Source organism: Strix uralensis, chromosome Z (assembly GCF_047716275.1).
Source record: "Strix uralensis isolate ZFMK-TIS-50842 chromosome Z, bStrUra1, whole genome shotgun sequence".
Taxonomy (NCBI): domain Eukaryota; kingdom Metazoa; phylum Chordata; class Aves; order Strigiformes; family Strigidae; genus Strix; species Strix uralensis.
The window spans coordinates 71,101,518-71,115,426 of NC_134012.1; the positions used below are offsets into that span (position 1 = coordinate 71,101,518).

Here is a 13,909-nt window from a genome sequence, read left to right on the forward strand (position 1 = left end):
GACAATGGTGATAGCCAGCATGGGTTACAAAAGGGAAGTCCCACTTAACGAACTTAATTTCCTTTTATGACAAGGTCACCTATCTAGCTGAACAAGGGATGCCAGTAGATGTGGGTTTTTGGATTTTAGGAAAGCTTTTGATACTGTCTCTCATAGTATCCTTCTGGACAAAATGTCCAGCACACAGCTAGACAAGTCCATAATATGTTGGGTGACCAACTGGCTGATGAGTCAGGCTCAAAGAGTTATAGTAAATGGGGTAACATCAGGCTGGCAGCCAGTCATCAGTGGAGTTCACCAGGGCTCTTTAATAAATTATCTGGATACAGGAGTTGAATATACATTAAGTGAGATTGCCAATGATACTAAATTAGGAGAAGCTGGGGACTCCCTTGAGGGTAGTGAGGCCTCACAGAGAAATCTGGATAGACTGGAGAGCTGGAAAGTCACCAAAACCATAAAATTTAACAAGAGCGAGTACTGGATTCTGCACCTGAGACAAGGTAATCCTGGTTATACATACAATTGGGGGATGAGAGGCTGGAAAGAGATTTGGGGGTTTGTGTTGATGGCAAGTTGAATATGAGTCAACAGTGTATCCTGGCAGCCAAAAAGGCCAACTGTGTCCTAGGATGCAGCAAGCACAGCATAGCCAGACAGTTGAGGGAGGTGATTGTCCCACTCTACATTGCACTGGTGCGGCCCCTCCTCGAGTACTGTGTGCAGTTGTGGGCACCTCAACATAAGGACATCAGACTATTAGAGTGTGTCCAGAGGAGGGCGACCAAGATCATGAAAGGTCTCGAGGGCAAGACTTATGAGGAGCAGCTGAGGTCACTTGGTTTGTCGCCCTGGAGAAGAGAAGGTTGAGGGGTGACCTCATGGCAGTCTACAGCTTCCTCAAGGGGGGCAGCAAAGGGGGAAGGGTTGATCTCCTCTCTCTGGTGACCAGCGATAGGACATGAGGAAATGGAATGAAGCTGCATCAGGGGAAGTTCAGATCAGACATTAGGAAGAAGTTTTTCACTGAGAGGGTGGTCGGCCACTGGAACAGGCTCCCCAGGGAGTAGTCATGGCACCAAGCTGGCAGAGTTCAAGGAATGTCGGGATGATGCTCTTAGTTATACAGTTCAGTTTTAGGTAGTCCTGAGAGGAGCAGGGAGTTGGACTTGATGATCCTTATGGGTTCCTTCCAACTCAAAATACTCTATGATTATCTGATACTTTTAGGCCTAATGTAAAATACCATTTACCTCATTATAGATACTAAATGCTGGGTAAGGGGTGTGTCAACCTTGAGGAGTAATCTTGAGAGGTGGCCCTGCTCAAGAGGGAGATCACTGCCATGCAGCCTGCTGCTGTACCGGAGACCTCAGTGGGCTCAGAGGAGCTACAGATGTTTATAGCGTAAAGTCATTGACTTGTAGTCAAACCCTACTTTGGTTTGACTGCAGGTGTGCAGCTGTAGTGATTTTAGTTTTGTCTAGTCCAAGCTCAGACTGATACTGTTAGCTCCTGATAAGACATGACCTAGATTCCTTAGTTCCTGTGAAGATACAGCCTAGCACAGTTCTCATGGTTTGCACAGTGAGGCTGACTTCAGTCAGACCTCCCTGTCAGTGATGCCTGAACCGAAGCACTGTACATTCAGAGTGGGTACATCTGTCACAGACCTGCCAAACAACAAACTTGATCTTCACCTCCAACCAAAAAATTAATAAGCAAATATCTATCACAAAATGAAAATCAATGTGGATTTTCAAGATTTTGTTTGCAGTTACATTTTTCATACCCTTGCCTTTGATTGTGGAGATAAATATTTTATCAGTGTTTTGCAAAACACATACAAGAGCTCTCTGTGGTCAAGTATTTCTTCCAAAGAGTAAATTCTCAAATTCAACTGAATATTAAGGATCATTCACAATGACTGTCAACTTGGAGAAGGAAAGAGCAGTAATTCCTCTTAATTTGAAGGTGGTCCCAAAATAGGGTACTGAATTATAGGATTTCCTCTATGAAAAAACCCTGTATAGGTACTGCTGTTATTGTTATTAATGAGCTATGTCTGTGTGTGCATGTGTAATGGCTTAGTCTGAATAACTGTAGAAATAAAAAAATCTCCTGAAGAGTTTTCCTTCATTTTTCTCCCCTCTCTAAATCTCATTCTGCTTTTAAAAATAAGCATTCCTTTCAGGAAAAAAAAAAAAGGTGCTGTTGACCTGCAAAATGTTATTTCATACTGACTGCACTCTAATGTATGAAATTTTTCTTTACCAGCTGATCCTAGAAACTTTTTTTCAGTTTGTAGTTGTTCTCCTTAATGCAGACTAGCTGTGTGAGGTCTGTAAAGGTTTTTAGATTTCTGGTTATTTTCATACTTGGTGTATGACAGCCTCACTTCCATGATAGCCTTAGCCATAGGAATAAAACACTTTGTGATTGCTGCATTTACTGAATTATAGGTTGTGTGTGTGGCTTCATATGGACACTTCCATGGTATTTGGTAGGCTTCCTATGTGTGGAAGTGGGTAAGAGGGGTTATCTGTGCTGTGGAAGTCTAGAATCTCTCTGTGCATACTTCTTACGTAGTTGTTGTATTTCAATTCATTGTTTTCTTTGCAATTGTTTAAGGATTACAGAATTAGGACACTCTTCTGCATTATGGCATATTTAAATTATGATACATGAACCCAACTTCTTTGTTGCTACAGTTATGTTTAGGTTTTCCTTTCCCTTGTGACTTGAGAAATGTCTGGAGGCAGAGAACATCTCTTGCTCTATGCTGATAGATAAAGATGATACTTGACCCTCCTGTCTGAGAGTCACTTCGTGCTGTGTATTACACAGTACTGTGCTAGCAGATCTCTGGCTATTGATGGGAGAAGATGAAAATGCCAGGCAATTTATCTGCTTCCTACCCCCTGCTCTGGTGTAAAAGCGCAAGCAGCTATGGTAAGCATTTTTACATGTATGCATATTTCTGATTAGAGCGTATTTTTTGAGACTTGCTTTGTCAGTCTGCTGGTGCAGCTCCCCATGTTTATGTTTATCTTTAGAGTGGAATGTTAAGAGGCCCAGTTAGCACTTGCCACCTCTCACCAGTTTTAAAGCTTCTGTGCTTTCCTGCCCTGCTATATGCTCCAGTAACATCCTGCTTTTCCTGACTAAATTGGGTGGTATTGCTTGTATTTCTGCACCTTTTTCTGTCTGAAGATGGATTTCCTGTGAAATAAACCAAAAATTTTAATATACTGCTTTGAAGTGTCTAGTCAGGAAAAACTGACACCACTCCAGACCAGTCATAGCCTAATTCAGACTTGCATATGTGTGGTTGTTGTGTAAGGGCTGTTTAAATGAGCAACCACTAAAGGTGGTAGAAGTTGAAGCCAGCAGATGTGAACTGTATTAAGCCACAGAGTGGTCATTCAGGAGAATTAATGGGAGCACTGAAAGTACAGTAGACTGCATAGTACAATGTACTGCTACCTGCGAACTGGTAGACCTGAGAAGATGGACTGCATGAACTAATAGGTATCTACCTATAACTTCTGTAAGTACATACTTCAAGCATCCTAAATTCCACTTCTATTCTAGAGTGATCCAAGTATCTTTGAAAATGTGATTTGTCTTATTTTTTAAGTTTCTTTAAGCAATCTCCCATGTGCATACATGTAGGTGCACAAGCAGTGTTCAAGTCATTTAAGCAGCTAATAATAGAGAAATGATAAAAGGGCTAGGGAATAAAGAAATGGGTCTTAAATGCTAGCAGGTGAAAAACATGCTGTTCTGTTGCACTTTGAACAGAAAAGTATTGCTGTTTTGTTGCTTGCAAGCTACAGAACTGAAAGCTAAAGCAGAAGCATGGTGCTTGAGCTGATGCACACTTCCTGTTTGAAACATCTCATCACCATGTGCCAAGGAAGGCTTGAACAGAGGTGATTACTCTGGCTTTTCAAACAGACAAATGTGCACCCCAGCTAGTGCTACTGGTTGACTGAGTAAAAATTCATCCAGCCTCACAAAACATGATGCTGCTTTGCTTACTGTAATTGGTCTCATAATTGTTTTGTACTTGAGTGGGAGGTGACAGTAATAACCTCCTGAGGTACATTAAAGTGTGTTTAAATACAATGGCAGACTTCTGTTGCAAGGCTGTCTATCTTACAATAGTAAGTTAAAAGCTGTAATAGCAGTATGCCATGTTGATTTTTTTTGACATGAAACAATGTACTGGTAAGAGTTTGCCCCTGTGACCTGATGGTTTTAATGACATTTTCTCCCCTTCTCACTTACACCTTTCCTCTATCCTAAATCTTTCTTGGAAATTGCTTTGGTATATTACTTTTCTGTGGAAAAAGGAATATTATAAGTGCTGTGAATAGTGTTTTTTACCTTTTGTCATACTAAAAACCAAATAGGGGTCCATTGAACATCTTGTCACATAGTTTGTCATGGGTATTTTTTTCCCCATAGACTATTCCATTCATTTTAATGCTACACGGTTGTTAAAATGATGGACTCTCTGGATGCCAATGTTGAACAATTCCCGTCATTACTTTAAAAAAAACAGGGAGCTCTTCAGGGACAGGCTTGGGTTTTTTTTCTTTGCATTCTTTATGGAAATGGTACCCTGTTCAGAGCCTGCCTTAGAGCACTAGTTTGCCTTGTTTGTTTTTAATTTCTGACTGGTATTACCTGTTAGAATTAACAAGGAGACCAGCTAGAAAAAAGTGTTCATTTTTGTTACCTTCAATAGGGCTTGCCACTTAAGATGATGTTATTGGGCAATTACAACTTTGACTAACATGATTTATTTATTTTTTTTAATGTTAATGAGCAGACAATATGAAATCAGATTTCCTAAACCATAGGAGTGCACTCTCAAAGGCTTATCACGTGTTCTTAACTGACTGGTTTTTGTAGGTAGGGCAAAATATATTATGCCTAGAATATGCTTAGGTAGGACAAAACATACTTATTCAGTCTTTGGTTTGTCTTCCTGTTATTTAGTAAATAAATTGGGCCATTAGTTTTCTCTTAATCTTTATTTTCATAGTGCAGAACTATTAGATGTTCTGTGCTGTGGTTTTTAGAGAAGTAGGTTCCTGTCTGCATGTATGTGTGGGAAATAGTATGAGCTATGTATCAGCTGTTTAGGAAAACTGCATTGACATGTATTTTGAAAGCAATTATTAACTGAAGACACAGGAAGCTTTGAAAATGCCAGGGCTGGGGAAAAGCTTACCTGCACTGCTCAGTCACTAACACAGTATTGTCTGTTAAACTTGATTTAGTCCTGTAAAACTGTGATTTTTATGTTTCAAACTGGACATGGGGAGTTTTAAGGGAGCCCGCGTAATACTGCCTGTTTCCTTTGTTGGTTTTGGGCACAGAGTAATAAGGATCTTTCAAGGGCTGAGCTACTTAGCTGAAATAATTAAATTTAACAGAATAGCTAGAGAGTAAAACTCAGGCAATTGCAGGTGGGGGTGTAAAAAAGAAAAAAAAAAAAAGTCAGGGCACTTGCCAATGATAAATGTTTGAGCTTCACACTATCAAGATGTTTTAAAGATGTTTAAAGGTTCTTCGCTTTAAGCTCCTAGCTGGCACTCGTAAACAACGTGATTACTGTCACACTATGTTACTGAATGGCGAGCTTTCCGGCCTTCACCTGCTCTACAGCTCCCTCTCATGCCGTAGTGATCTGATAGGAAAAGCCTAGTATTTCTCCTTACGGACTTGCTGTGGTTTCCTTCCTGTATCTTTTGCTGCCTTCCCATGTATTATCTCAGATGGGAAACTTGTGGTGGCATCCTACAAACTGAAAACACAAACTGGAGGTATGTTGGTTCCAGTGAAAGATGAGATTGTTCCTAAAGCTAGATTCCATTCTATTACAAGACAAAGAATTTAAAAAAAAAACACCATCTTTCTCTAAGTAAACTGTAAGAGTATGTTCATCCTATTCCACCATTTTCAGTATTCTTTGAAACTTTAATTGAGAAACAAAGCCCTCTCATAATACATAGTTGTTCATGCTTATTAGTTTGTGTTGAGCTTGATTTTAAATACAACCTATTCCTAAGTTGCTTAAGGAAATACATGAATGAAAACCATTTCAGTATAAATAGGGGCAAAAAGCCTCCTGACTCCAAATGACCAATAATCCCAAAATAAAACCATATAATAAAAATCTTATAAGTAGCTTTAGTCATAATGTTAAAAACTGTATCATAAAGTCATGCATAAAATAGATTTTTACAGAGTCAGGACTTAGGCATTCAGGGTTTGAAAACGCACAACAAAGTCTAAGTCAAACTTTGAAGAAGCTTCTTCAATGTCATGAAACTAAACCCTAAAGCGCTTGGCAGGGGGTGGGGGCAGAACAGATACGGGAAAGTTATGAGGAAGTGAAAAAGGGATTTCAGCCTTATTCAGCCTATGTCGATGATGAATGTTGTCCTTTGTCTGGCAAGAGTTACTTGCAGCTCAGGTTTCTCAGGATCTGAAAGTGCAAAAGATAATTGGTGCATTAAAAGCAATGCCAAAGTCCATAGAAGTGCTTGCTCTGCTAGGGGGGAAGAGAGGAAGAGTGCTTCTGCAAGTGCACTGCACTGGTGAGATTAAGTTTCTGATCCAAAATTCATGCATGAAGGCAGCTTTCCCCATAGGTTTGTTTAAAACCGTTATTGCTTCTTGTACAGATTGTTTTATTTCAAAAAATGAGGCTGGCAAGGGAGTAAACACTTCTTACTTCTGTTGAAAGCTGGAGAGCATCTTCCAGTTGCTACAGCTGTAAGTGTGTATGGAAGTGCGCATCAGTGCAACTGCTCAGGTGGTTTGGACATACCCCCTCTCCCCCTCTCATTTCTTGCTGCCACTTAACTGTATATGCTAAGCAGCAAGAGGAAATAATATGGCTACAATAGATTTAAAGTAAAAAATTTGAAAGAAGTCTTAAAAATGCACCCTAAAGTGACAGTTTTCTACTTACAGCTTGCAGGACTGAAACAAATAGCTGTTCAGAGCCTTTAAGGCAAAAAAAAAGAAGTGTCTTTTACGGAATCCATAAAATTCCATATCAAGAATAATTGTAAACTTTTTCTCAAAGTACTCAAGACTAAAAAACTAGTAGTAGTCCTGGTTGTGATTTTGTGCACGTATGTGCATCACACAGCATACTTAGTGATGACTGTGCATGCTTCTCTTTTTTTCACACACACACACACACACACACCCCCGCACACCCACCCTTCTCCTTAAATAGTCTGAGCTTTGAAGCAAATCTAGTTAAATTCAGATGTTAACACCTGCAGTCATTTTCCTTCTCTCCCTGTGGTTTTATTTGCTTCAAGTAATTGTCAAAGAGCGTTGTTACTGCACTTCCTGTTTGAAGCCATAGTGAACAGTATGCGGTCAAAGGATACAGAGAGTTCACCCTTGAAAGGCACTTTATAGATGTTATTTTAAAACAGCGGACTGTTCTTAGGCTCTGTAATTAATAACTAGCTTTAATCTCACTGACCCTCCACAGCATGCAGCATATTCCTGTTTGGATGAGCTAAGGTAAATGCTCTTGAATCTACTTTTTGCCAGTAAGAAGAACTTGAAGAACTTGGAGGAGAGATGGATTTAGTTTTTTTACTCTTCCTCCTTTCCTGCTCTGTTTAGTTTCTCAGAAAAGTTAATACTGCTTTAATAAGAAAAATTGCTGATACACTAAGAGAATGTGCTCCACTCCCACTGTCCATTAATGCTGTGTTTGCATTTACTGCCTTTATGAGTGGTATTTAACAATAAGCAGTAGTTTTGGTTTTTGCATTAGATCAGCTACTGTGGAATAAACTTCAAGAGTCATGAAAATTACCTTACTGGTTTTCACTTTAAAATTTTAAACAATGTATCATTTTTAATATCTTCATTTGTTCATGCTAATTAAAATTTCTATAAATGGGATGAAAATGAAGTTGTGCGTAAGGTATAAAAGCCTTAAAATGTGACGAAGCTGTTCAGCACGGTAGTCCTGTGTGTTCTTATAATATGCATTTAAGTTGCATTCAGAGTTCAGAAAGTTTAAATGGGAAAGAGCAAATAGGTGTTTCACCATTCATCAGTCTGATTAGCCTTCCAGTTCAGAATGAGTAAGTGCTTTGTCTTTTCAACATGAGCTGTATGGTGGTGTGCCACTTTTGAGCACCATAAACTGTGTGAAGACCAAAAACAAAGTGATGGACCTGTTGAATTGTGTTCTTCAGTCTTCATCTGGCAAGTCTACAGAGACAATGCAGCAACACTTGTGAACAGCGCTGTATTAAAAGCTTGATCCTGTGACAAAGCGAAGAGCTAGCTGTGAAGTATTTGCACACAAGTTTGGGGATCTCATTAATCGCAGCTAGGTTTGGGGTGGCAGTCCAGGCTTTGTCAGGAACACTTTCTCAGGAGATTGCTAGTGGGCTGGTACTATATAATTACCTGACTGGTAGCTGTAGGTCAGTATGGTGCTTTTTTCTTTCTTTCTTTATAACCAATAATTTTGAAAATAACAGGAGAATTTTCCTGTTCCAACTTGTTCTTTAAACAAGCAACTAACTAGCAGTGTAAGAGAAGTCCTAGTGTGTTGACATCACAGTGCTGATATGCCTTTTTGCCTTCCGTTTAATTGCTTTTTCTTTCCATTTTGGTGCAGCAGATTTATAGCTGGTCTTTTATATTAACCTGGCCACTGTGAAAATAATTTGTTAGCAGAGTGGGGGTGTATAAAATTCCAGTGCTCTAACAAGTACTGCTAAGCTTTTGTTTGACCTTTAAGAGGTGCAGTTACTGTCAGTTTTTTCCAGACTTGCACATATGTCCTCCCACTATTGGGTTTTTTTAATTAAAAGACAACAGATTGAAAAACTGCTTGGTACTGATTGCAGAACCATGAAATTAAAGGCAAATGTGCAACTATACAGGCTATGCAAGCGAAAATACATTTTTAAGAATGAACATGTTATCAGAGACAACTATTCACGATTTCTAAGCTTGGGTTTGTCATTCAGCAGTTTTTGATTTAAGGGGAGGAGACAGTTTCAGAGAACTCTGCCCTGGAGGACACAAGTCCTGCATGCTGAGAGTGGCTGAGTAGAAGTCTTCTGAACCCTTGAGTATTCTGTAACCAGGAAGAGCCTTTCAGGCTCACAGGAGCATCCACCAGCCCTTTGGGTTTGTTCCCAGGACTTCAGCTCAACATGGTGCTTAACGCCACAGTGAGCTGGAGTAGCATATCAGTCAACAAACGAGGAGATTAATTGATAGAGGAATTTCCCTGCCCTTTCCATGTATGTCTTCTGTACATGAGTGTAACAACAGTATGGAAGTTAACCCTCCTTGAGAACAAGCATTTGATACATTAAATCTGGATTTTTGTCAGAAAGAGATTGTGAGGAAGCTGTAATATGAGTGTCAATTTCAGGAGTGGCAAATCAGAATATTGGGTCACTGGCACAGCAAAAGAAGCCCACTGCAACGCATCCATTTACAGGTCTGGCAGGTTATAATATACTAGACTTCAAAATGCTCTGAGTACTTGCTTTCTCAATTTATCATAACCCTGAGCAGCTAGCATTGGGGGACTATTGGTGCATTTCAGAGCAACTTGGAGCCTACTTCCTCATAAGTAAAAACAAGTTTTAAGGAGAAATAAGCTGTACAAGATAAGACTTACCAGACTAAAAATGTCAATTGTTACATGCTTAACAGGAGTTAACCATGTTTTAGTTACAATTTTGTTACATACTGAATCAAGTTTAGAAAAGAATTGTGTAGCATACCAATTCTGAGACTGCAGAGAACAGTATTTTCTAACCAAGCTTTTCTATGTTAGTCCAGCTCTTGCTATTTAAAGTTGATCAAACTTTCAGTAACCAGAAGAATTGAGAAAATGATGTGAAGCTACCTAATTATGAAGTGAGAACTTCCTTAAAGACTTTTAAAGTTATTTTCATTCTTGGATTTCACACTGTTAGTTGATAATTCCCATGTTTTATTGCAGTTTCTTGACACAGACATGGGATTTAGATGATCATCTTTAAGGTAGAAAAAAATCTAAGATGTCGTATTAGCACTGTACTAAGACCTTTTTTTGAAGTGTCTGACAAAAGAAGGGTTGTGTAGAAGGATTTTTTGGGGGTTTTGGCTGGGGTTTTTTGTTGGCTTTTTGTTTGGTTGGTTTGTATTTTGTTTAGGTTTCTTCTTATCCTCAAGATGTTCTGTTTAATAAAATTGCTTTCCTCTATATGGTGCTAATGATAGGAAAAGCTAGCAAAGCACTCCCCCCCCCCCCCCTTCTTATTCTGATCTTGAAGATCAGATCTGTGGCAAGAAATGCCACAAACAGGCATATAAACTTAAACATTACCAGTAGGTTTTTCAAAGCTAGGAGAGACAAGTACTTTTGCTGGGGTTTTGCTATTTAAATGGTGTTACTACAGCATGCATTTCTTTCTTGAAGAGCCTCTGTTAGTCTCTAAAAAGTAAGAAGTGGGAAAGCTTCCCAGAGGCTTTGGATTTAGTATGGGAAAGGTGCTACTCTATTTCTGCATGTGTGCATTGTAGCCCACAGCCCTGGAAAGTACCTGGATAGTAGTTGCTGCACAGTACAGTAACTTGGCATGTATGTAGTAAATGAGGGACCTCATTGCTTATGTGCTTGGCATGTAGAGAACTGGTGAAGGCAGTAGCTAAGTGGGTCTGCTCTGCCACAGAATGTGCATGTATGTACATATATGTGAGTGTATATGTATAGTTTATGTATCCCATGGAGTCTCCAAACCACTTCATACGGTGAGGAATGGCATACAAATAACAATGCATAGTTAAGCACACATTTCTATGAATGAAGATGTGGTTGTATATAGAATTATTAAGGAGTATGCATGTAAAAATTTCTGAATACTCATTATCTCCCTTTGTCTGCAAGTAAAGTTCACGATAGATGGCAAGATAAATGGCCAGGGTGAAGTCTCACAGGAATTTTTATTGCAGTCTTACTGAAAGAAACTGCATTGGAGATTGACCAATAAACATTATTTTAGCAAAAGAATGGTTGGAATCTGGACCCTCAGTTGTTCCGCATGAGGAATTCTAGAGGTTTAAGAAAACCATTTCAAACTCTACAAGTAATCTCCTGCTTTGAAGTCAACTGTATATGAAGCAGGAGGGTAGAGTGAGTAGAAGGAAAATACCTTGAGTCGAGCAAGTTCAGCCATGTTGCAAATTTTCCATATTCAGAAATGTATTTGTTTCCTCAACATTTAGAAAAGCATGCCTTTCCTTGACAGCAGTGCAACAGGTTGGGGTTAAATACTGTTTAAACCTCACACTGTGAATGGACCTGAGCAACTTTTCCATTGAGAAATATGAAGTGTCAATAGGCACAATTCCCTAAGAGGTTTTAAGGGGTGTATGAGCAATTGTCACTTTCTAAAATGACATTTGAAAGTTAGAAACAGATCAAACAGTGATAGTTGCCAAAAGATTGGATGCTAGTTCTTGATATTGCTTCTCCTAACTAAAGCTGGAGTGTAAGCATCATGGATTTCTGGTATATGATATTTTTGGTAGTCACTGTAGAAATAAGCATGTGACGTGTTTGCTAGTGTCTCTTCAGTCTGTGGTTCAAGATATTACCAAGAAATCACTGGTGTGGATGGCTGTCTGGGGTCACGAGATTATGTATATTCTTTCTTTTTGATCCAATGTACTTCTGTTTTCAGGTTCCCATAACACTAGGGACCAAAGGAGCATACATAACATTTCTGTGGTGCTGGGACCAACCTTCTGAAAGAAGACTCTGAAATAACTTTTTGCCTTCAAGTTGTCCTGGGACTGACTTGTCTTTGGAGAAGAGCTCAACGGAGAAAAGATTTTCACATTGGAACCATTATAAATAAACCTATTAAAAGAACTTGTTACCTGGAGACAGATTTACGGAGGTTGAGTCCTGCTTTTCATCTGTGTTCTCACTTCAGACTGTAAACAATGAGTGAGTTTTGGTTGTGTTTCAACTGCTGTATTGCAGAACAGCCTCAGCCTGTAAGTATGAATATTGGCACTGCTTTGGTTTTGTATATTTAAATAGATTATTCACATTTTCTGGTTTTCTTATGGCTTTTTAAATTAGTGCTGTTTGGCCAAGCTCAGTGCAAATTAAGGTTTGGGCATGACAAAAAGTCTGTTGTCGCACAGATATTTTCCTGTCCTTAGATCAAGTCTATCCAAAGTCTCTGGGAAGAGCCTTTATTTGTTTGAATTGAAGAGGAGGGGAAGGAAAGGCTGAGGACCTAAACTGTCATTCTAGAAGTCATTTTTGAGTAGAGATCTGTAAATATCTTGTCTTCTGTATGGGTTAGGGCCTGCCTTTGGATGTGGCTGGACAATGATGAGAGAAGGAAATGATTCTGTTAAAAAATCCAGAGTGAAATCCAATTCTCCTCCACCTTAATTTAATTAAGGATTTCAGCCTTAACTGTTTTGTAAATTTTTAGATTAAACCTTAGAGTGAAGGGATTCACTCATACTGCAAATGCTTTTTTTTTAAAACAGAATTTGGAACGGCTGTTGTGTGAAAAAGTACATAGCAAACAGTTGGATAAAAGAACATTTTAAAGCATATGTAAGGAAGAAAGAAAGAACAGAAATATTCTTGGGTTTCATATACTCTAAGTACCTTTAGAATGTGTTCCTGAGTCCAGTGCTGTTGGGATGAAGTCTGCCTGCATGAAGGTGGAATTAACCAGGAATATGGTTAGCACAGTGAGAAAAATCATTGTGTGGTGTGGCATCCAGATCAAGCTAAATGAATGTATAGAGAGGACTGTCATTTTGCAAATACATGGAAAAGAGCCTAGTTACTACTAAAGGATATGCTGGAGTTACAGTGACCAAGAAAATCCCAGAATGAATAGAGCAAACTCATATTAATATGCTCAGATGTTAATATTTAGCTTTAGGGAAGCCAAAGGGTTAAAAAAAAAAAATTAATCTAATGTTAGGTGTTGCCATTGCACAAAGCCTGAATGCCAGACTGATCCTTGCATGGCAATGCAAATAGTGTGACCATTAACATTTCTAACAAATGAGTGTAACTTTATCTTACTCTTAGTCATGTAGAGTTATGGGAGATGAACTCTGAGACACCAACATGGGAAGCTGCAATTCTCTCCTGTTACTCGTGCAGTCCTTCAAAATGCTAACTGTGTCCATATATAGCCAAAGTTAATTGCCTAGTTTTTGGAACATATATTTCAACTAAAAATGAGGTATGACTGTTTCTATCTTTGAGATAGAAAATGGCATGTTCTCTTTCTTTATATGAATCCTGAGGCTCAGTCCTTATAAAATCTTGACTCAGGCTTTATGATGCAGTTAACTTACTGCCCAAGAAATACATAGTATGTTAATGCAGCATGTAGTGATCTGTGGGTCCTGACTCATGGAAAGGGTGGAGATTGTACTTAAAAAGTGGAGAAAAGGGCAACAACCCACTTTTGTATATTTGCTGATCTGGTGGTGTGCATTTGCTTAGAAAATTAAAACCATCCTCATGTTTAAGATACAAATAGCACATTGCTGAGCACTGACCCAGTTCCTGAAACCTTCCTTTCAAATGTTGTAAGAGCCTTGCTTGTTATGAAATGCCAAAATTCTTCAGGACACATCTCAGAAAAAAAGAGTTGTGGGCCGTCCTTGGCATGCTCGACAGTAAGTGCTTAGCTGTCCTTCCCCTGCAGTTACTCAGCTCATTTTGCTGTGTTGTACAGCCATTGTTCAGCCATGCACTGTTGCAGTAAATGGAGTATTTAATCAGATACATATACATCTGAGTAAGTATGGGAATGTTTTTCCTCTGATATGTAGCAAAGCATGT

At 39.0% G+C, this 13,909-nt stretch overlaps 1 protein-coding gene across 3 annotated transcripts in view; it reads left to right on the plus strand.

Annotated features, from left to right (window-relative positions):
- Positions 1-13,909, plus strand: part of CDC42SE2 (CDC42 small effector 2) — a 93,833-nt gene that overhangs the window by 37,967 nt on the left and 41,957 nt on the right. For all 3 annotated transcript variants that reach the window (XM_074855435.1, XM_074855437.1, XM_074855436.1), the window contains one exon: positions 11,757-12,075. In XM_074855435.1, the coding sequence (XP_074711536.1) occupies positions 12,022-12,075 (54 nt within the window). In that variant the 5' untranslated portion in view covers positions 11,757-12,021. The remainder of the gene's footprint in view (positions 1-11,756; positions 12,076-13,909) is intronic.